General features: G+C 44.7%; 1 protein-coding gene across 5 annotated transcripts in view; it reads right to left on the minus strand.

The window, feature by feature from the left end:
* The window catches only part of LOC121289206 (choline transporter-like protein 3), a 96,527-nt gene extending 91,920 nt beyond the window's left edge, over positions 1-4,607 (minus strand). For 2 of the 5 annotated variants that reach the window (XM_041208409.1, XM_041208405.1), the window contains exon 1: positions 4,474-4,607. In XM_041208409.1, the coding sequence (XP_041064343.1) occupies positions 4,474-4,497 (24 nt within the window). In that variant the 5' untranslated portion in view covers positions 4,498-4,607. Of the gene's footprint in view, positions 1-2,192; positions 2,239-4,320; positions 4,338-4,473 lie in introns of those variants that run through there. The other 3 variants (XM_041208407.1, XM_041208406.1, XM_041208408.1) reach the window with 3 other exon arrangements.
* Between the last annotated feature and the right edge of the window lie 17,101 nt (positions 4,608-21,708).

Genomic DNA, 21,708 nt, shown 5'->3' on the forward strand with positions numbered 1-21,708 from the left:
GCGACTCCTTGGCAACCAAGCTAGCACGCTTTCTTTTTCATTACAGGACACCCCTCACACAACAGGTGCCACACCTGTGGAGTTACTGTTGAAAAGCTATCTCAGGACGAGATTGAGTTTAATAATGCTGAATTTAAAGCAGAAAGTGGTCAGAGAAGCCAGAAAACTAGACACAACTGGCATAGTCACAGGAGGAAATTTACCGTGGGAGAGTCGGTATAAGTGAAGAATGTCGGAGAAGGACCAAAGTGGTTACTGGGTGAAATAAGTATGGTGGCTGGACATCTATCTTACTACTTAATGTTTCCACCCAAGAAGCGTCTGCAGGTCAATTCTATCAGCAAAATAGCAACTTAACCACCCTTACAGCACTACTCCAATCTATGTGACTGAAGTTCCTCATCCCTGGAACCATTCTTGTGATTCCTTTCTGCATCCTCTCTCTAATGCCTTCATTTCCTTCCTAAAGGATGGTGCCAAGAAATGGACGCAAAAAAATCCCAGTTGAGGCTGAAGCAGTATTTTATACAGACTCACCATACTTTCCTTGCTTTTGGATCTTATGCCTTCATTCAGAAAGCCCAGAATCTCATAAGCTTTATTAACTGCTCTCTGAACCTGCCCTGCCAGTTTTAATGATTGTGCACATATCCCCAGGTTCCCCTACATTCCCTTTAGAATTGCACCCTTTATGTTATATTGTCTCTCCTCATTCTTCCTTTTAAAATGATTCAATTTACACATCTACTGAATCGAACCACTCACAGTCTTTGTCGAATTAACCCAGACATTACAGCAAACTACAAATTACTGATCCAGCCACCAAACGCTCATGGTTGTAGTTTTTAATATGTGACACACCATCCGAAAGCAATTAAAACAGAAAATGCTAAAATTTCATCAACTCTGGAATGTTTCATTAACTGTTGCTCTCTTACCACAGGTACTGCCTGACCTGCTGAATATTCCCAGCATTTTCTGTTTTTATTTTATATGTACAGAATTATTTTTGTTTTTATTTCATATTTCTAGCATTTGCAAGTAATTTTCTGGTTAAATTAAACAGCATCACATGATAAGAGTTTAATAATTCTGGGATAAATGGATGTGTGTTAAAGAGGCATTATTGTTTGTGTGAGGAATTAAATAATCCTGAAGCTCATCCATTGCTCATCCAAAATCTCTGTCTTTGTTTATTTAACAGCTTTGTTCTTGCTGATCTTCTACACGCAGCCAGGAAAGTACCAAATTGAATTAAAGCATGACATTCAAGTCCAGGCTCTCTGCTGCTTGTGTAGGTATAGCCTTAATAGCTCTGGATTTTCTGCACTGGAGCATCTTGCACCATGTTCCATTAGTTAGTTCAACCTTTTCCCTCACCATTCAGTTCAAAACACTTTTGACATGTTAAGGTGCTGGAAGTGTGACCTGATAACATACAGTGAGGGTAAATGGGCCCCTGAGACCTTCATGAATAACGGGCTCAACACTGTATCTCCTTAAACAATGTGTTTTAAGGTGAGTGGAACAACAGAGAAGGAAACAGGCTGCATTAGTCAAATTAGAAAGAGAAATAAAGAAAGGAAATGACAGAATGGATTGAGAGAGAAAAGGAAATGAAAAGAAAAAAAAGGAAAAATGAGAGGTTCACTTTTTAAAAAAATGTATGAACAATTTACTATGGAGTTCCCACAGTTTCAATTGCTTCATTTTTGAGCCAGGGAGATTGAGTAGCATTGCAGGAATTTAAATCTCATTATTAAAAGGGTTCTTACATCATTAAGTAAACTTGCCCTTATGGGATGCTAATATGCTTTAACAGCACAAGTGCAGCAATTTATTGCATTTTCACAAGGCTAACGGCAGGTCATCGCAAATCATCCAGCAAGTTGTGGCGAAAATCACTCCTCACATTGTATCTCCCCTTTGCCTCAAACTGCTGAGTTATCTGCACACTAATAGTGGGGTGTGCATTAAACTCACCATTAGTTTCCAAGAAAATTCTGGGCCCATATGTTAGTCTTTTGAAAGCAGAGTTTTGTTTTTAGCAAGGGGAGGAGTGGGGGCTGGAGGTTCAAGAGAAACACATTGGCTTTGGTCTTCATGAAGTTTAATGGGAGGAAGTTGTAACTCAGGACAGACATCAGACAGCAAGTGGAACGACTGAGTCAGTTAGAGCTGGGTGTCATTACCTTAACAACGCCCTGTATCAACAGATGCTGCAGCCAGAGGTAGCATCTAGATGAAGACAAGACAGGTCCAAGAATCAATCCTTGAAGTGCCATAACCTAAGTACTTCTTAAATGTTCTGAGGGTTTCTACCTCTACCACCCTTTCAGGCAGTGAGCTCCAGATCCCCATCACTCTGAGCAAAAACATTTTTCCCCGTATCCCCTCTAAATCTCCCACCTCTTATCTTAAATCTATGCCTCTTAGTTATGGATCCCTCAACCAAGGAGAATAGGGTCTTCCTATCCATTTTATCAACTTCAGGAATCTGGGGACATGAACTCCAAGGTCCCCACTGTTCCTCTACCCTTTGCAGTATCCTTGCTTTGTTTCCCCAAATGCATTCCAGACTGAACTCCATTAGCCACTATTCTTCCCAACTGACTAGCCCATTGATACTGTCCTGCAGTCACAGCTTTCTTTTCTATTTTCAACATGGCAAAATGTTGTATCATCAATCTGCAAACTTGTAATCATACCTCCTACAGTAAAGCTCAAATCATTGATACATACCAGAAAAACAAGGAGGCTTACAGAATCCTGCAGCCCCGAAGAACCAAGTGGGAGTAATCCCTCACAGCAGTGCACTGGAAGGTTGCTGTTGGAGAAGGATGGTGTAGTCAACAGTGGTGACCTTGTCCCGCCAAGAGATGCTGAGGATCTGGCTGCAAAAGGTGGAAACTTTTCCAAACTAGTAAATGCTGCCCAGGTCTCACTGCTGTGGAGGAGTGCACCGAGCATATGTGAAGTTATCACCAACCTCCAGCATCATATCGTTAGTACTGATAGATAGCAGCATCCTGGATCATGATTTGTCTGCCTGATGTTCAAACCAAACTCAGAGCATGTAGATAGAGCTACATGATATTTCTGTGAAATAGTGCAATGGGATCTTTAATATACATCTGAGTAGGCAGATGGGACTCGGTTTGTGGTTTCATCTGAAAGACAGTAACTCGGCATTGCACTGGAGTATTACCCTTGATTTTTTTTTGTGCTCAAGCCCTGGGTTGGGACTTGAACCTTGAACCTACTGACTCAGAGGCAAGAGTGCTACTCAACTGTGCCACAGCCAACAGCGTTCAACAGTTTAGTAGGAACGCGGTCAAGAGAGCATGAGGTAGGTCTCACAGCAAAGATGAATTCAGACAGACCATGAGGAGAAATAGGAGAAACTAGAAAAACATGCAGGTTTGGGGCTAGAGCAGGGATAGCTTTGGATTCTACTTCTCTTCAGCTCTGAAGACTCATGCGGAAATGAAACGTTAACTTTCTCTCTCCAGAGATGCTGCCAGACCTACTGAGTTTTACCAGCATTGTGTGTTTTTATTTATGACAGCTTTGGCTTGGTGGGCAAGGAGCTAGATAAATAGACAGTCTCAATAATAACGACAAAGGAATCCTCATACTTGCAGGTGAAGCAGCAGGAGTGATGAGTTTAAGGAAAAGATTAGTCAAGTAAAAACACATGGATTATTTTGATTATGTTTTAAAGTGACGAGCCTTAGCTCTCCTGAATCAATAAAAAGCTGACCCCCCCATAAACCCTGTGCATTAGGGACCCTGATTAGAATTAAAAATAAACTTTATCAGGGCTTGTTTTCGTTTCAATGTCTTGTCTCTAATGAAACTTCTTGCAGTCAGTTCCAAAAACGATTCACGTTAAAAAGAGATTCTACAAATAAACTGAAAGATTAATTAAAAATTAACTGGGTCATGGAGCCAAAGAGGCTGCGCTTGCACAAGTCGATACGTAGTTAAAATAAAAGTCTGCAGAACTCCCTCTTAACCACAGTTGGGTTCAGCAGCACAGTGCCCAGTGTAATGTGCAATTACTAATGGTTAAAGTATGCATTCACCAGTTTATCAGGGGAATGAAGGTTTCAATCAGGTACTTGTCTTCAAGGGCGGATGTGAGTTAATTAAAGATTGAGTAACAAACGAGTGAGATGATGACCCTGTGACCTTTAGAAATCCAGCGCGTTCACTACACCGTGACATTTTAAATCTCAGTTTGGAACAATCTCTTTATTTGAAGGTAAACAGCAATTATACTTTAAGTACTTGCCGTGACTTCGACTGAACTATCACCTTTATCTCGGCCAGTGCCTTACCAAGGCCCAAACATCATAGTTGAGGCGAAAGGAACCTTCCGTCTTTCCCTGCAGTGTTATCAGTACAGCTAGAGTCAGACAGAGGGGCAGCTCCTGTTCCACAGCCCCGTCTCTGACAGCGCCGACTCACCTCGTATTGGCCGCAGCAAGACATCCCGGGGCCCGCTTCAGCGCCACTGGTAACTTCAGCCCTGCAATCCAAAGCAAGCGGCACAAAGAGTGAAGTTTCGCAAAACTGCGGCTGCACTAACTCACCTGCCTGGGGGAGACCGCAAGATAGGGGGCGATGGCGAGCTCGCTAACCTTTACCTGGGCTCTTATCAGCTTTTACCATCGGTAAAGCGAAGAGAAAGTTCTCTGGCAATGGCTATTTAAACTTATTTGCACAGTGTCCCCCACAGGGGACGATAGCATAGTGGACCAGTAATCCAGAGGCTAATGTTCTATAGATAGGAGTTCAAATAGCAGCTGGAGGAATTTAAATTCATAGATCTGAAATAAAATGCTACTCTCATAACTAATAATCATTTAACTACTGGGTCGTTGTAAATGTCCATCTAGTTCACTAATGCCCCTCGGGAGTAAATCTGCCTTCCTTATCCAGCCTACATGTGACTCCAGACCCACAGCAATCTTATTAGGCCTATTTCAGAGGGCAATTAAGTCTCACAGTTCAAGGAGGTGGCTCAAGGGTAATTAAAACTGGCCTGGCCAGCGATGTCCAAACCCCAGGAAAGAAGCAAAGCACCACAGCGAACAAAAATACATTCCTGTTTACTTTGCAAATCCAGCTCTTTGAATGCTCATTTGCTTCTTAATTAGGACAGCATTGGCACAGTGGGTTAGAATGCTGGTCTGTTCACCTTTGTGGTTTGAGTTTAATGAGCTCAGTCTGATGAGAATACTCTCTCTCTCTCTCTCTAATGAATGTATGTGTAACAACTTTGTGCAACTGCAGGCCTGTCTTTTAATTGGCCTTAGAAACTTGTGGTATTCAGCCCTAGAGTTACACCGCACAAAAGACACTTTGTTCCTGGCTCCTGAACCTTTGTGCATTCCGCCATCCTTTCAAGCTGCTAAGCTCACAAATTCTGAAATTCCAACCACCTCTCCAAGTTTTTCCACCTCCATGATCCCTTTTAAATACTTTCCTTAAAACGCCAAAACAAAAACAGAATTACCTGGAAAAACTCAGCAGGTCTGGCAGCATCAGCTGAGAAGAAAAGAGTTGACGTTTCGAGTCCTCATGATCCTTCAACAGAACTAGGTGAATCCCAGGAAGGGTTGAAATATAAGCTGGTTTAAGGTGGGGGGGGTGGGGGGTAGAAGTGGAGGGGGGTGGTGTGGCTGTAGGCAAAAACAGTGATAGAAGCAGATCATCAAAAGATGTCACAGACAGCAGAACAAAAGAACACATAGGTGTCGAAGTTGGTGATATTACCTAAATGAATGTGCTAATTAAGAATGGATGGTAGGGCACTCAAGGTATAGCTCTAGTGGGGGTGGGGGAAGCATAAAAGATTGAAAAATATTTAAAAATAATGGAAATAGGAGGGAAAAAGAAAAATCTATATAATTTATTGGAAAAAAAACAAAAGGAAGGGGGAAGAAACAGAAGGGGGGTGGGGATGGAGGAGGGAGGTCAAGACCTAAAGTTGTTGAATTCAATATTCAGTCCAGAAGGCTGTAAAGCGCCTAGTCGGAAGATGAGGTGTTGTTCCTCCAGTTTGCGTTGGGCTTCACTGGAACAATGCAGCAAGCCAAGGACAGACATGTGGGCAAGAGAGCAGGGTGGAGTGATGAAATGGCAAGCGACAGGGAGGTTTGGGTCATTCTTGCGGACAGACCGCAGGTGTTCTGCAAAGCGGTCGCCCAGTTTACGTTTGGTCTCTCCAATGTAGAGGAGACCGCATTGGGAGCAACGAATGCAGTAGACAAAGTTGGGGGAAATGCAAGTGAAATGTTGCTTCACTTGAAAGGAGTGTTTGGGCCCTTGGACGGTGAGGAGAGAGGAAGTGAAGGGGCAGGTGTTACATCTTTTGCGTGGGCATGGGGTGGTGCCATAGGTGGGGGTTGGGGAGTAGGGGGTGATGGAGGAGTGGACCAGTGTGTCCCTGAGGGAACGATCCCTGTGGAATGCCGACAGTGGGGGTGAAGGGAAGATGTGTTTGGTGGTGGCATCATGCTGGAGTTGGCGGAAATGACGGAGGATGATCCTTTGAATGCGGAGGCTGGTGGGGTGATAAGTGAGGACAAGGGGGACCCTATCATGTTTCTGGGAGGGAGAAGGCGTGAGGGCGGATGCGCGGGAGATGGGCCGGACACGGTTGAGGGCCCTGTCAACGACCGTGGGTGGAAAACCTCGGTTAAGGAAGAAGGAGGACATGTCAGAGGAACTGTTTTTGAAGGTAGCATCATCGGAATAGATGCGACAGAGGCGAAGTAACTGAAAGAATGGGATGGAATCCTTACAGGAAGTGGGGTGTGAGGAGCTGTAGTCGAGGTAGCTGTGGGAGTCGGTAGGCTTGTAATGGATATTGGTGGAAAGTCTATCACCAGAGATTGAGACAGTGAGGTCAAGGAAGGGAAGGGAAGTGTCAGAGATGGACCACATGAAAACGATGGAGGGGTGGAGATTGGAAGCAAAATTAATAAATTTTTCCAAGTCCCGACGAGAGCACGAAGCAGCACCGAAGTAATCATCGATGTACCGGAGAAAAAGTTGTGGAAGGGGGCCGTAGTAGGACTGGAACAAACAATGTTCCACATACCCCATAAAGAGACAGGCATAGCTGGGGCCCATGCGGGTACCCATAGCCACACCTTTTATTTGGAGGAAGTGAGAGGAGTTGAAGGAGAAATTGTTCAGTGTGAGAACAAGTTCAGCCAGACAGAGGAGAGTAGTGGTGGATGGGGATTGTTCGGGCCTCTGTTCGAGGAAGAAACTAAGGGCCCTCAGACCATCCTGGTGGGGGATGGAGGTGTAGAGGGATTGGATGTCCATGGTGAAGAGGAAGCAGTTGGGGCCAGGGAACTGGAAATTGTTGATGTGACGTAAGGTGTCAGAGGAATCATAGATGTAGGTGGGAAGGGACTGGACAAGGGGAGAGAGAAGGGAGTCAAGATAACGAGAGATGAGTTCTGTGGGGCAGGAGCAAGCTGACATGATCGGTCTACCAGGGCAGTTCTATTTGTGGATTTTGGGTAGGAGGTAGAAGCGGGCCGTCCGAGGTTGGGCGACTATCAGGTTGGAAGCTGTGGGAGGAAGATCCCCAGAGGAGATGAGGTCAGTGACAGTCCTGGAAACAATGGCTTGATGTTCAGTGGTGGGGTCATGGTCCAGGGAGAGGTAGGAGGAAGTGTCTGTGAGTTGACGCTCAGCCTCCGTGAGGTAGAGGTCAGTGCGCCAGACTTTTGTTTGAATTTTGTTTTTTTTCCAATAAATTATATAGATTTTTCTTTTTCCCTCCTATTTCCATTATTTTTAAATATTTTTCAATCTTTTATGCTTCCCCCACCCCCACTAGAGCTATACCTTGAGTGCCCTACCATCCATTCTTAATTAGCACATTCGTTTAGATAATATCACCAACTTCAACACCTATGTGTTCTTTTGTTCTGCTGTCTGTGACATCTTTTGATGATCTGCTTCTATCACTGCTTTTGCCTACAACCACACCAACCCCCCCCACTTCTCTCTCCATCCCCCCCCCCACCCCCCCCACCTTAAACCAGCTTATATTTCAACCCTTCCTGGGATTCACCTAGTTCTGTCGAAGGGTCATGAGGACTCGAAACGTCAACTCTCTTCTTCTCCGCCGATGCTGCCAGACCTGCTGAGTTTTTCCAGGTAAATCTGTTTTTGTTTTGAATTTCCAGCATCCGCAGTTTTTTGTTTTTATTCATTAAAACGCCACCTCTTTTATGAAAGGAGTACAGTAACATATTGTTGCGTTATTAGACTAGTAACACTAAAGCCTGGGGTAAATATCTAAGATGTATGTTTAAATCCCACCATGGTAACTGGGAAATTTCAATTCAGTAAGTTAAAAATATGGGCTAAAAAGCTAGCATCAGTGATGGAGACCATAAAATTACCAGATTGTTGTAAAAAAATCTGGTTCACGAATGTGCTTTAGGGAAGTCTATCTGCCATCCTTACCCAGTCTGAGTTTTTTGTGATACCAGACAGTGACGTGGTTGACTCTTAACTGCCCTCTGAAATGGTCTAGCACATGAAAGTTAATTAGACCATAAGACATAGGAGCAGAAATTAGGCCATTTGGTCCGTCCGTCTGTCCCTTAAATACACTCAATGACCTGACCTCCACAGCCTCCTGTGGCAATGAATTCCATAGATTCTTGCATTTATATATCGCCTTTCATAATATCAGGATGTCCTAAAGCACTTTACAGCCAATGAAGTACTTTTGAAGTATGGTCACTCTTGTAATGCAGGAAGCATGGGTGCCAAATTGTGCACAGCAAGCTCCCACAAACAGCAATGTGATAAAGACCAGATAATCTGTTTTTAACAATGTTGAATGGGGGATAACTATTGACGACACCAGGGAAACTCATCCGCTCTTCATCGTTATTCAGAAATTCCTCACTTAATGTTGTAGTTGCATTCCTGAAAAGTACAACTTTAAATGAAAGAACGTAAAGCAAATCCAGTTTTCCCATTATAATCAAGTTAGGTTCTCAAAAAAAATTCACGCATTATACCCTAAGTTTGAATACTGTACATTGCTAAATTACAATATTCATAAACATTTTAAGATGAAATAAAATTTAAAATATAAAAGAAACATGATGACTCTTTCTACTTAGGTCGTGCCCACTGGCTTTCTCACTTGCTGACATTCCCACTCCCCAACCCTCTGGCCACCAATCATGTTCCCTGACCCTCCTGCTGGCCGACCTTCCTGCTTGCTGACCCTTCCACTGGCCACCTTTTCTCTCACTTGCTGATACTCCCACTGGCTGACCCTTGCACTGGCCTCTTCCCTCTCCTGAACCTTCGATGCGAGCAAGTGTTCGGGAAACGAACAACGAGAGGCAGGAAGCAACCTACGAAGAGAGCAGCTGTGAGTTGCAGGATTGCTGAGGTGAGCCTCAAGCTGGAAGGGCAGCAACTGGGAGGGTTGGTCAACAGGAGGGGCAGGGATCAAGAGAAGTCACTCCAAAATGTCAGCCATCAGATCACACTATCTTATATCACACACAGCTCTAAACAACATTGATATGAAGCCACAACGCTAAATGCAAATACCAACTCCATTAAAAACCGTTAAATTGAAATAACAACATGGGGCAACTTAAAGCAAGGACTTATTTTAGTACCAGGGGATCTTTTGCATCCTGATCAGGAAGAAAGGGCCTCAGTTTTAATGCCTCATCCAAAAGCCAACACCTCCGACAATGCAGCACTCCCTCAAAACTGCACTGGAATGTCAGTCTAGTTTCTTTTTCAAACTAGAGTGGGACTTGAACCCACAACCTTCTGACTGAGAAGTAAAAGTGTTACCAGCTGAACCAAAGTTGACAATGCCTGTGAGCAATCTTGAAATAATTAAAAACAAAAAAACTGCGGATGCTGGAAATCCAAAACAAAAACAGAATTACCTGGAAAAACTCAGCAGGTCTGGCAGCATCGGCGGAGAAGAAAAGAGTTGACGTTTCGAGTCCTTATGACCCTTCGACAGAACTTGAGTTCGAGTCCAAGAAAGAGTTGAAATATAAGCTGGTTTAAGGTGTGTGTGTGGGGGGCGGAGAGATAGAGAGAGACAGAGAGGTGGGGGGGGGGGTGTGGATGTAAGGACAAACAAGCAGTGATAGAAGCAGATCATCAAAAGATGTCAACGACAATAGTACAATAGAACACATAGGTGTTAGAGTTAAAGTTGGTGATATTATCTAAACGAATGTGCTAATTAAGAATGGATGGTAGGGCACTCAAGGTATAGCTCTAGTGGGGCTTTTTTTATTATATAATGGAAATAGGTGGGAAAAGGAAAATCTTTATAATTTATTGGAAAAAAAAAGGAAGGGGGAAACAGAAAGGGGGTGGGGATGGGGGAGGAGCTCATGACCTAAAGTTGTTGAATTCAATATTCAGTCCGGAAGGCTGCAAAGTCCCTAGTCGGAAGATGAGGTGTTGTTCCTCCAGTTTGCGTTGGGCTTCACTGGAACAATGCAGCAAGCCAAGGACAGACATGTGGGCAAGAGAGCAGGGTGGAGTGTTAAAATGGCAAGCGACAGGGAGGTTTGGGTCATTCTTGCGGACTGACCGCAGGTGTTCTGCAAAGCGGTCGCCCAGTTTACGTTTGGTCTCTCCAATGTAGAGGAGACCACATTGGGAGCAACGAATGCAGTAGACTAAGTTGGGGGAAATGCAAGTGAAATGCTGCTTCACTTGAAAGGAGTGTTTGGGTCCTTGGACGGTGAGGAGAGAGGAAGTGAAGGGGCAGGTGTTGCATCTTTTGCGTGGGCATGGGGTGGTGCCATAGGAGGGGGTTGAGGAGTAGGGGGTGATGGAGGAGTGGACCAGGGTGTCCCCACCCTGGTTTTCCACCCACGGTCGTTGACAGGGCCCTCAACCGTGTCCGGCCCATCTCCCGCGCATCCGCCCTCACGCCTTCTCCTCCCTCCCAGAAACATGATAGGGTCCCCCTTGTCCTCACTTATCACCCCACCAGCCTCCGCATTCAAAGGATCATCCTCCGTCATTTCCGCCAACTCCAGCATGATGCCACCACCAAACACATCTTCCCTTCACCCCCACTGTCGGCATTCCATAGGGATCGTTCCCTCAGGGACACACTGGTCCATTCCTCCATCACCCCCTACTCCCCAACCCCCACCTATGGCACCACCCCATGCCCACGCAAAAGATGTAACACCTGCCCCTTCACTTCCTCTCTCCTCACCGTCCAAGGGCCCAAACACTCCTTTCAAGTGAAGCAACATTTCACTTGCATTTCCCCCAACTTTGTCTACTGCATTCGTTGCTCCCAATGCGGTCTCCTCTACATTGGAGAGACCAAACGTAAACTGGGCGACCGCTTTGCAGAACACCTGCGGTCTGTCCGCAAGAATGACCCAAACCTCCCTGTCGCTTGCCATTTCAACACTCCACCCTGCTCTCTTGCCCACATGTCTGTCCTTGGCTTGCTGCATTGTTCCAGTGAAGCCCAACGCAAACTGGAGGAACAACACCTCATCTTCCGACTAGGGACTTTACAGCCTTCCGGACTGAATATTGAATTCAACAACTTTAGGTCGTGAGCTCCCTCCCCCATCCCCACCCCCTTTCTGTTTCCCCCTTCCTTTTTTCCTTTTTTTTTTCCAATAAATTATAAAGATTTTCCTTTTCCCTCCTATTTCCATTATATAATAAAAAAAACCCCACTAGAGCTATACCTTGAGTGCCCTACCATCCATTCTTAATTAGCACATTCGTTTAGATAATATCACCAACTTTAACTCTAACACCTATGTGTTCTATTGTACTATTGTCGTTGACATCTTTTGATGATCTGCTTCTATCACTGCTTGTTTGTCCTTACATCCACACCCCCCCCCTCCACCTCTCTGTCTCTCTATCTCTCCGCCCCCCACACACACACCTTAAACCAGCTTATATTTCAACTCTTTCTTGGACTCGAACTCAAGTTCTGTCGAAGGGTCATGAGGACTCGAAATGTCAACTCTTTTCTTCTCCGCCGATGCTGCCAGACCTGCTGAGTTTTTCCAGGTAATTATGTTTTTGTTTTGAAATAATTAAGGTCAAAGTTGGAAGAGATGGATTAGGTAAACTGGTCCATGCCTGTGGTGTGAAATGAGCTAGTAATGAACTGGCAGACTATTTTTCACCACTCCCCATTTTCTTTCCACACAAATACTTCAAACTCTTTGGTGTCTAATTTCTTAGTCTTACTACAACAAAAAATTGCTGAAAAAACTCAGCGGGTCTAACAACATCTGTGGAGAGAAAGGCAGAGCTAACATTTTGGGTCTCTATGACTCTTCCTCAGAGCTAAAGAGAAGTAAAAATTTGGTGAAATTTATACTGTTTAAGGTGGGCAGAGCAGGATGAAGCTAGATAGAAGGCCAGCAACAGGTGGAAGCAAAAGAGATTGCCAAAGATGTCATAAACAAAAGGCCAAAGGGATGTTAATGGTAGTGGTACTGGCTAAAGGAGGTGCTGATGGTGGCATTAAGGATAGAAAGCAGAATGTGATGATAGCAGGGCAACAGTAAGCACTCTGGAAAGAACAACATGAACAAGTGACAGATGGCCCTTGTGTGGGTGGGTTGGAGGAGGGGACGGTGGTGGGGGAAAAGAAGATTGAAAATAGGATAAAAGGTGGGGATAAAACAATGAATATAAATGAAAATAAATAATAAAATTAAGTGGATAAACTAAAATTAAAAATAAAAATAAATATTGAAAAAAAAAAGGATAAAAAAGGGTGAGGATGGAGGAGAGAGTTCATGGTCTGAAGTTGTTGAACTCGATATTCACTCTGGAAGGCTGTAAAGTGCCTGGTCGGAAGATGAGGTGCTGTTCCTCCAGTTTGCGTTGAGCTTCACTGGAACATTGCATCAGGCCAAGGATGGACATGTGGGCATGAGAGCAGGGTGGTGGGTTGAAATGGCAAGTGACAGGGAGGTCTGGGTCATGCTTGTGGACAGACCGAAGGTGTTCCACAAAGTGGTTACCCAGTCTGCATTTGGTCTCTCCAATGTAGAGGAGACCACATTGGGAGCAGTGAATGCAGTAGACAAAATTGAAGGAGGTGCAAGCGAAGCACTGCTTCACCTGAAAGGAGTATTTGGGCCCTTGGACAGTGAGGAGGGAGGCGGTAAAGGAGGTGTTGCACCTTCTGCAATTGCATGGGAAGATGCCATGGGAGGGGGATGAGGTTTTGTAGAAGTGGATAAGGATGTCCCAGAGGGAATGGTCCCCATGGAATGCTGGCAGTGGGGGGGGGGGGTTGGTGGTGAAGGGAAGATGTGTTTGGTGGTGGCATCCTGCTGGAGTTGACAGAAATGGCAGAGGATGATCCTTTGAATGCAGAGGCTGGTGGGGTGAAAAGTGAGGACAAGGGGCATCCTATCATGGTTCTGGGAGGGAGAGGAAGGTGCAAGGGCAGAGGCACAGGAGATGGGTCAGACATGGTTGAGGGCACCGTCAACACAGGGCGTAGGAAACCTTGGTTAAGGAAGACATGTCAGAAGCGCTGGTTTGGAAAGTGGCATCATCAGAACAAATGCGACGGAGGTGAAGGAACTGAGAGAATGGGATGGAGTCCTTACAGGAAACAGGATGTAAGGAGCTGTATTCGAGGTAGCTGTGGGAGTCAGTGGGCTCGCAATAAATATTGGTGGGCAGTCTATCACCAGAAATTGAGACAGAGGTCACAGAAGGGAAGGGAAGTATTGGAGATGGTCCATATGAAGGTGATAGAGGGGTGGAAATTGGAAGCAAAATTAATAAATTTTTCCAGGTCCAGACGAGAACATGAAGCGGCACTGAAACAATCATCGACGTACTGAAAAAAAAAGTTGTGGGAGAGGGCCGGAGTAGGACTGGAACAAGGAATGTTCCATATACCCCATAAAGAGACAGGCATAACTGGGGCCCATGTGGGTGCCCATAGCCACACCTTTTATTTGGAGGAAGTGAGACAAGCTTAAGGAGAAATTGTTCAGTGAGAGAACAAGTTCAGTCAGATGGAGGAGGGTGGTGGTGGATGGGGATTGTTTGGGCCTCTGTTCAAGGAAGAAATGGAGAGCACTCTGACCATCCTGTTTGGGGATGGAGGTGTTGAGGGATTGGACATCCATGATGAAGAGGAAGTGGTTAGGGCCAGGGAACTGGAAATCGTTGATATGATGTAGGGCATCAGAAGAATTATGGATGTAGGTGGGAAGAGACTGGACAAGGGGAGAGAGAACAGAGTCAAGATAGGAAGACATTAGTTCAGTGGAGCAGGAACAGGCTGACACGATCGGCCTACTGGGACAATCCTGTTTGTGGATTTTGGGGAGGAGGTAGAAGAGGGCGATTTGGGAGACTGTCAGGTTGGAAACTGTGGAGGGAAGATCTCCTGGGGAGGTGAGGTCAGTGACAATCCTGGAAACAATAGCTTGATGTTCGGTGGTGGGGTCATGGTCCAGGGGGTGGTAGGAAGAAGTGTCTGAGAGTTGGCAGTCAGCCTCTGCAAGGTAGAGGTCAGTACGCCAGATGCACCACCCTTGTCAGCAGGTTTGATAAAGTCAGGGTTGGACCTGAGAGAACGGAGTGCAGCAAATTCAGAAGGACACAGGTTGGAGTGGGTGAGAGAAGCAGAGAAATTGAGGCGGATGATGTCACACTAATAGCTCTCAATGAAAAGATCAAGAGCAGGTAAGAATTCAGAGGGAGGGGTCCGGGTGGAGGGAGAGTGCTGGACGTGGAGAAAGAATCCATTGGACCGGGGGAAACTTCTACTCAAAGAAGTGAGCACTTAGACGAAGGTGGTGGAAGAAGAGTTCAGCATCGTGCTGAGCCTGGAATTCATTGAGGAGAGGACGTAAGTGTATGAAACTAAATCCTTTGAGTACTGAACGTTCAGAATCAGAGAGGGGAATGTCATAGGGTATGCTGAATACACGGCAAGGGCTGGGATTAGCAAATGGGATGGGGTCAGAGGGACGGGAAGAAGTGGAGGGGTCAGGACTTACCCTGTCTCTTGTGGACAGGCCAGAATTGAATGACCCAAACCTTCCTATTGCTTGCCATTTCAGCACACCATCCTACTCTATGCAGTCCTTGGCCTGCTGCAACGTTCCAGTGAAGCTCAGTGCAAACTGGAGGAACAACACCTCATCTTCTGATTAGGCACTTTACAGCCTTCTGGACTTAACATTTTGTTCAACAACTTAAGATCATGAAATCTCTCTTCCATTCTCACCCCTTTTTATAATATTCATTTTTTTTTTCATTTTTATTTTTTATTCACTTAGTTTATTTTCAATTTTATTCTGTTTTATCCCCACCTTTTATCCTATTTTTGATCTTTTCTTCCCACCACCCCACTCTCACTAGTGTCTCCTGTAACTAGTTCATTCCAGACTGCTTACTGCTTACTAAATGCCACCATCTGTACCCATTTTAGCCAGTACCACTGCCATTAGTACCCCTTCGACCTTTTGTTTATAACATCTTTGGCAATCTCTCTTTTGTGTCCACCTATCGCTGATCTTCTATCCAGCTTCACCTGTACCACCCCCTCTTAAAAAGTATAAATTTCACCACATTTTTACTTCTCTTTAGCTCAGAGCTATACAGACTCGAAATGTTAACTGTCTTTCTCTCCACAGATGCTGTTAGGCCTGCTGAGGTTTTCCAGCATTTCTGTATTTGTTTCAGATTTCCAGCATCCAAAGTACTTTGCCTTTCTTAGTCTTATTATTGCTTTTTCCTATTTTGAAATTTAAAATCTTAGCAATATTTTCCAAGGCAAAGAAAACCTAAAATTGGCATGTTGAAAAATTGGCTACTGAATCACTATGCTGCTGGCATAGACCAACTTTATCCCATTATGTCAGCCACGGGTCAGTTGGTGGTACACTCACCCCAGAGTCACAAGGTTCAGGGCTTGAGCACAAAAATCCAGGCCGAGCTTCCAATGCAGTACTGGCAAGTGCTGTACTGTCAGATGTGCCGAGGTCCACCTGCCTGCTCTGATGGTGCCAAAGGTCCCATGGCACTATTTTGAAGAGGAGGGGAGTTATCCCAGGTGTCCTAGTGAATATCTATCCTTCAGCCAACATCACAAAAACAGATTATCTGGCCATTATCACGTTGCTGGTTGTGGGAGCTTGCTATACACAAATTGATTGCTGGGTGACTACACTTCAAAAGTACTTCATTAATTGTAAAGCACTTTGAGATGTCTGTTGCTCATGCAAAGTGCTATATAAATGCAAATCTTTCTTTCCTTAGAGTTGAAAGGTTTTGCATTAAAAGGCAAGAGCAGCAATAAGGAAGTAGAATGTTGTATTATATAGTCAAAATACTAAAGTAAATGTGACCAGAAAGCATGTTTAAACTGCACAGTGCTCTAATTAGACCACACCTTGATTACTGTGTTTAGTTCTGGTCACCCTGACACACAGGAAACAGTCAAACCCTGGAAGTGATTGAGGGGACAGCTGTCACTGATCCTTAAAAGGAAAAGCTATAGAAACTTGCATTTTTGGCCTTGGAAGGAAGTGACTGAGAGGTGACCTTATAGGGTAAATAAAATAGAAAAAAAAACTAGATCCAGATCACTACTCCAAGCCAAACAGAGCAAGACTTAAAACTAATGAAAAACAAACATTAGATGGCAGTCAAGAAGTTCTGATTCATGCACCTTAGTAATGCACACATATGGATTTTCACATTGATGGAGAGCCATCACAAAAATGGTGGATGAAGCGGAGATCTGAAAGCCCCACCCCTGAGCGGGGCACCTACCATTTTTGCTGGGGGGGCAGATCAGGATTTGCGATAGCCTGTTTCAGGGAGGCAACTGCCCATATAAAACAGCCGCTGCCTCCAGTCATGTCTGAGTTTTGTTAGCCTAGAATGAAAGACATGACATGGTAGGATCAGGTCTAAACTTTGCAGAGTCCTTTGGAGAGATGGGGTATCCTTTGAGAGGTAGGGTATCCCATTGAATATGGTATCAGGACACCTTTGGGGGAGGTCAGTTGCTGTTTGGGATAGGTAGAGAATCCTTTGAGATTCCTAAAATTTGACATAAATGTGCATAAACTCATTGGAACTGTCAAGAGAGCTGTCAAAAGAAATTATCAAGCTGTCAAGCCAGTTAAAACTTCTGCCCTTTAAATATTTGAAAAACTATCTGCAATGTGTAAAAAAAAATCAGTGCTTGCTATTTCACTCTGTCTGTTGATATAAGCCTGAGGGCTATCATTACTGGATTAGAATTGCCTGACTGATTTACTTATCATAGTGAGGGCCCTTCAGTTCAGTTTAACTGATAGCTCCAAATGATTATAGACTTTGAAGTGGGACTATGAATTCCAAATGATTGTTTTTATAAGGGATTAAAGGAAGTTAAATGCTGTGAATGGGTCTTTAAATCAATGTGTGTTTTTTTCTGAAAGTGAATTCTTCAACAGTCACTTAACTTTATTCTATCTCATCTTAATATGGGCCCTGAAGCCTGCCCGTGGTGGCTACTGGGTGAGTTGGCATGGTAGATGCAAGGAAAAAGGATGGTGATGGGGTGGGTTGGCATGAATTGGCACTAAGATGGCTCAGGGGAATAAAAAGGGCCATGGGTGGTGGGTAGAGAGACATGGGTTGGCACGGAGGGCATGAGGGACAATGGAAGGGTGGGTGGGGTCATAAGGTGACATGGATGGGCATGGAGAATGTATGGGGGGGTTGAGGGAGTATGAGGAGTGAGGGCTGTTTTATGTTTTATTGCTTTTTTTAAAAAAAAAACTTCCACAGCGCCAGCACACTGAGGCAGGCCTTCCACCCAGTCCGTCTCTGCACATGGCAGCCTCTGCACTCATTCCGGGGTAGCCCACCATGATTCCCATTTTCACCCATCCCAAAGACTGAAAATCCAACCTTGCAGGGCACTTTCTCCTGGGTCAGGTTTGTGGAAGTGGGAGTAGTCCCGACTCTGCATCCCTGACCTGGGAGTGAAAATTCAGGCCATGGAATGAGTTTGTGGATAGATTAGTGGAAGCAACCTTCAATACCCCATTTCCCCCACACAGCCAACTTAGTTTAATTAATGAAGAGATACGTGCATTGATATTGTGCTGTTCACATACTGAGAATGTCCCAAAGCACTCAGCAGCCAATGAAATATTTCTGAGGCATGGCCATTGTTGGTTTGGCAGAGAATCCTGTCAGATTTGTGCACAGGAGGATCCCACAAGTGTCAATGGGATAGGCGATCAATTCATCCATTTTAGTGACGTTTGAGGAGTTAAGTATTTTCTGACTGAGTCTCCATGAAGCGCCTTAGGGGGTTTTTCTATGTTAAAGGTGCTACATAAATGCTTCTTGAATATTGACCAGGACACTGGGCGACAGTAACCAACTCTCATGGAAAAAAATTATGGGACTCTGACATGGTGAACCATATGACCAGGGGTGGGGTGGGTGGGCCAGATGTTGGTGCAGCTCACCTGTGAGAGCAGAAGATGGGGTGCCACCAGGAGATGAAATGTGTAAGTGCGTACTGCACATGCACGGAAGTCTTGGGTCAAAAACAATGCCCCAACAGAAACCAATCTGGGACAGGGGACAAAGTCCTCAAATTACGGGATGGTTCAGTTAAAATGCGGGATGGTTGGCTACTCCGCTGGGAGAGCTCCTTGCTCATCTTTGACGAGAGCTATGAGTACTTTACACCTCAACAGGCAGACTGAGCATTGGATTATTACCTCACCTGATGGGCAACATCTCCAATCACAACACTCCCTTAAACAACATCAAAGCTGCAGCTCTTCAGGTTGGATCGGAGCCATTGCCCTCCTGTTTTAAAGAGGGGCAGGCAATTCTCCTAGTCTCCTGGAGAATGTTCATCTCTCAGTTAGGGATAAGCTATAATGATAAAAGAATGCATTTCTACAAAACATTGTTTTGGCCACTAAGATAAAAGCAAAATATTGCAGATGCTGGAAATCTGAAATAAAAACAGAAAATGCTGGAAAAACTCAGGTCTGACAGCATCTGTGGAGAGAGAAACAGAGTTAATGCTTTGAGTACATATTGGCCACGATCAGAGCATTGTGTGCAGTTTTGAATGCCCATTATAGAGAGGACATTCAAGCCCGAGAGTTGTTCTTTCCTTTGGCCTCAGGATTGAGGCTGACTCGCTTCCACTCTGGTTCAATGGGTTCTGAGATGGCTAATAAATCCAATGCATACAATCTTCAGACTCTGCCAGGTGTGCTTGAAGGTTTGCGTAAATGGTTTGGAGGCTTGTACGCTCACTCCAATGCCTCAACAAGTTTCTGAAGAAATCTCTCAATGTGTTCGGTGTCTTCCCTTATGAGCCTTCTCTATTTTGGTCAGTTACAAGCCAGGGTCTCAGGAGTCAGTGGATATGTTTTACCTCTTCCAGGATGCCTTGAGGAGTGCTTCCATGGTCCTCCTGGGAGGTGCCTGCTGATACTGAGTTCCGTGTTGAGTAATTGTTTTGGGATTCGGGTGTCAAGTGTACAAACTACATGTCCTGTCCAGCAGAGTTGGTTTTGATTAGCGCCTCATTGTTGCCAAGTTGGCTTGGGAGAGAATGCAGCCCTAGAGTGCAAAGCATAGATTCATCAGGATGGTTTCACTTATGGGAAATCAGTTCTGAGGAGAAACAAGAATTCTTTCCAGTAGAAGAAAGAAACTAAGAGGAGATCGAATAGAGGTTATGACAGATTTTAATTGATTGGACAGTGAAAGCCTATTTCATCTGGTTGGGCAGATAGCAGGGTCAATTAATTTAAAATTATGAGTGAGGATAAAGGTTAGGGGACACTTCACGCTGAGAGTTGTCAGGATTTAGAAAGCCTTGACACATGCTGTGGGTATGGCAGACGACATTGCGTCTTAAGGGATAATTGGATAAACCTTTGATGCAGTGGACGACACAGGGCCATGGAGGGAGTGGGGTTTCGTTTTGGATTGCTCCAGTAAAGATCCAACACAGACCAAATGGGACAAAAAGGCTTCCATCTATACTGAACATTTCTGTGCCCTCCTTGTCCCTCATATTAGATCTAGGATGCTGGATGGCTAATTGAAACCACCATCCACAAAACAGTAAACATCTGTTCTCAATAACTTCCCTGACAGGCCCTTTGCTTCCCTTTGTTTAGATTTGTTTTGCAGAGTTCTGTATCCAGCAAATGTTTACTTTGAAGGAATGTTGTTCCATTAAGAACCATTCCAAACAGATGTCTTCCGCTGTGAACTTTGGATGCAGGCTTTATTCTATAATACCACTGACATTTTGTGTGGGTCTGTCATTTGGTGGAAAAAATCACTAAAGAGCCTTAAAGTCCGAATATTTGACTGCCTAATGCCACTGATACATTAGGCAAAACTAATGCAAAACTAACAGGACAGGTTGATACGTTGGTTAAGAAGGCATGGAATATAAGAGCAGAGAGGTTATGCTGGAACTATAGAAAACATTAGTTAGGCCACAAGTGGAGTAGTGTGTGCAGTTCTGCCCACATCATTTCAGGAAGAATGCAATTGCATTTGGGGTGGGGGAAGAGGGGGGCAGGGTACAGAGGAGATATATGAGGACATTGCTAGGTCTGGAAAATTGTAGCTATGAGGAAAGATTGGATAGGCTGGGATTGTTCTCCTTGGAACAGGGGAGGCTGAGGGAGGTTTGACTGAGACGTGCAAAATTGAGAGGGGCCTGGAAAGAATGGATGGGAAGGGCCTATTTACTACGGCAGAGGGGTCAATGACTAGGGGGCATAGATTTAAAGTGACTGGAAGAAAGATCAGAGGAGAGATGAGGAAAAGATTTTTCACCCAGCTGTGTGGGCATCTGGAACTCACTTCTTGAAAGGGTAGTAGAGGCAGAAATCCTCAACTCATTTAAAAAAGGTGTATTAGATACAAGTACTGTAACCTGCAGGGCAATGGACCAAATGCTGGAAAGTGGATTGGGCTGGGTGGCTCATTTTCAGATGCAATGGGCCAAGTGACCCATTTCCGTGCTGTAAACATTCTACGCTTCTATGATACAGCACACCTGATTTTTTTGTGGGAGGCAGGGTTATGGTGGAAGATGATGCTGCTACACATACAAAAATCAAAGTTCCTGCCGGTTATAGGATTTGTATTTTTATATACATACAAATGGCTTCAGCATGCACTTCATATGCTATCCCCAGTTGTGACAGGTAGTGAGTGATCTAACTAGAGATCCGTAAAGGGAATGATAATGGTCACGTGAGAAGTGGCCCGGGATTTTTTGAGTGGGATTGAATTTGATACACCTCTGCTCTTCTCAGCTTCACTAGAAGTTGGGACTCGACACATTACTATACTGTGTGCACCCTCCTGTGTCAGTTCCTCCAGAACCTCTTCAGATAGAGCCCACCTGTTTCCCATCCTCAACCAGTGATCCACATTGAGCCTTTGGCATTGGCTTCAGGTGAATGGCAAGGCAGCTTTAGAGACTCCCAACAGATCAAGCAGAAGGCAAACTCCCACTACCCATCCCCATGATCCTCCCATTTCGTCACACTTGCTAAACAAACATTACTTGCAGTGTCATAGCTTTTGATTTAGGTGTTCCTATAATCTCTTGAAGATTAC

This window comes from Carcharodon carcharias, chromosome 16 (genome assembly GCF_017639515.1).
Source record: "Carcharodon carcharias isolate sCarCar2 chromosome 16, sCarCar2.pri, whole genome shotgun sequence".
Lineage (NCBI taxonomy): Eukaryota > Metazoa > Chordata > Chondrichthyes > Lamniformes > Lamnidae > Carcharodon > Carcharodon carcharias.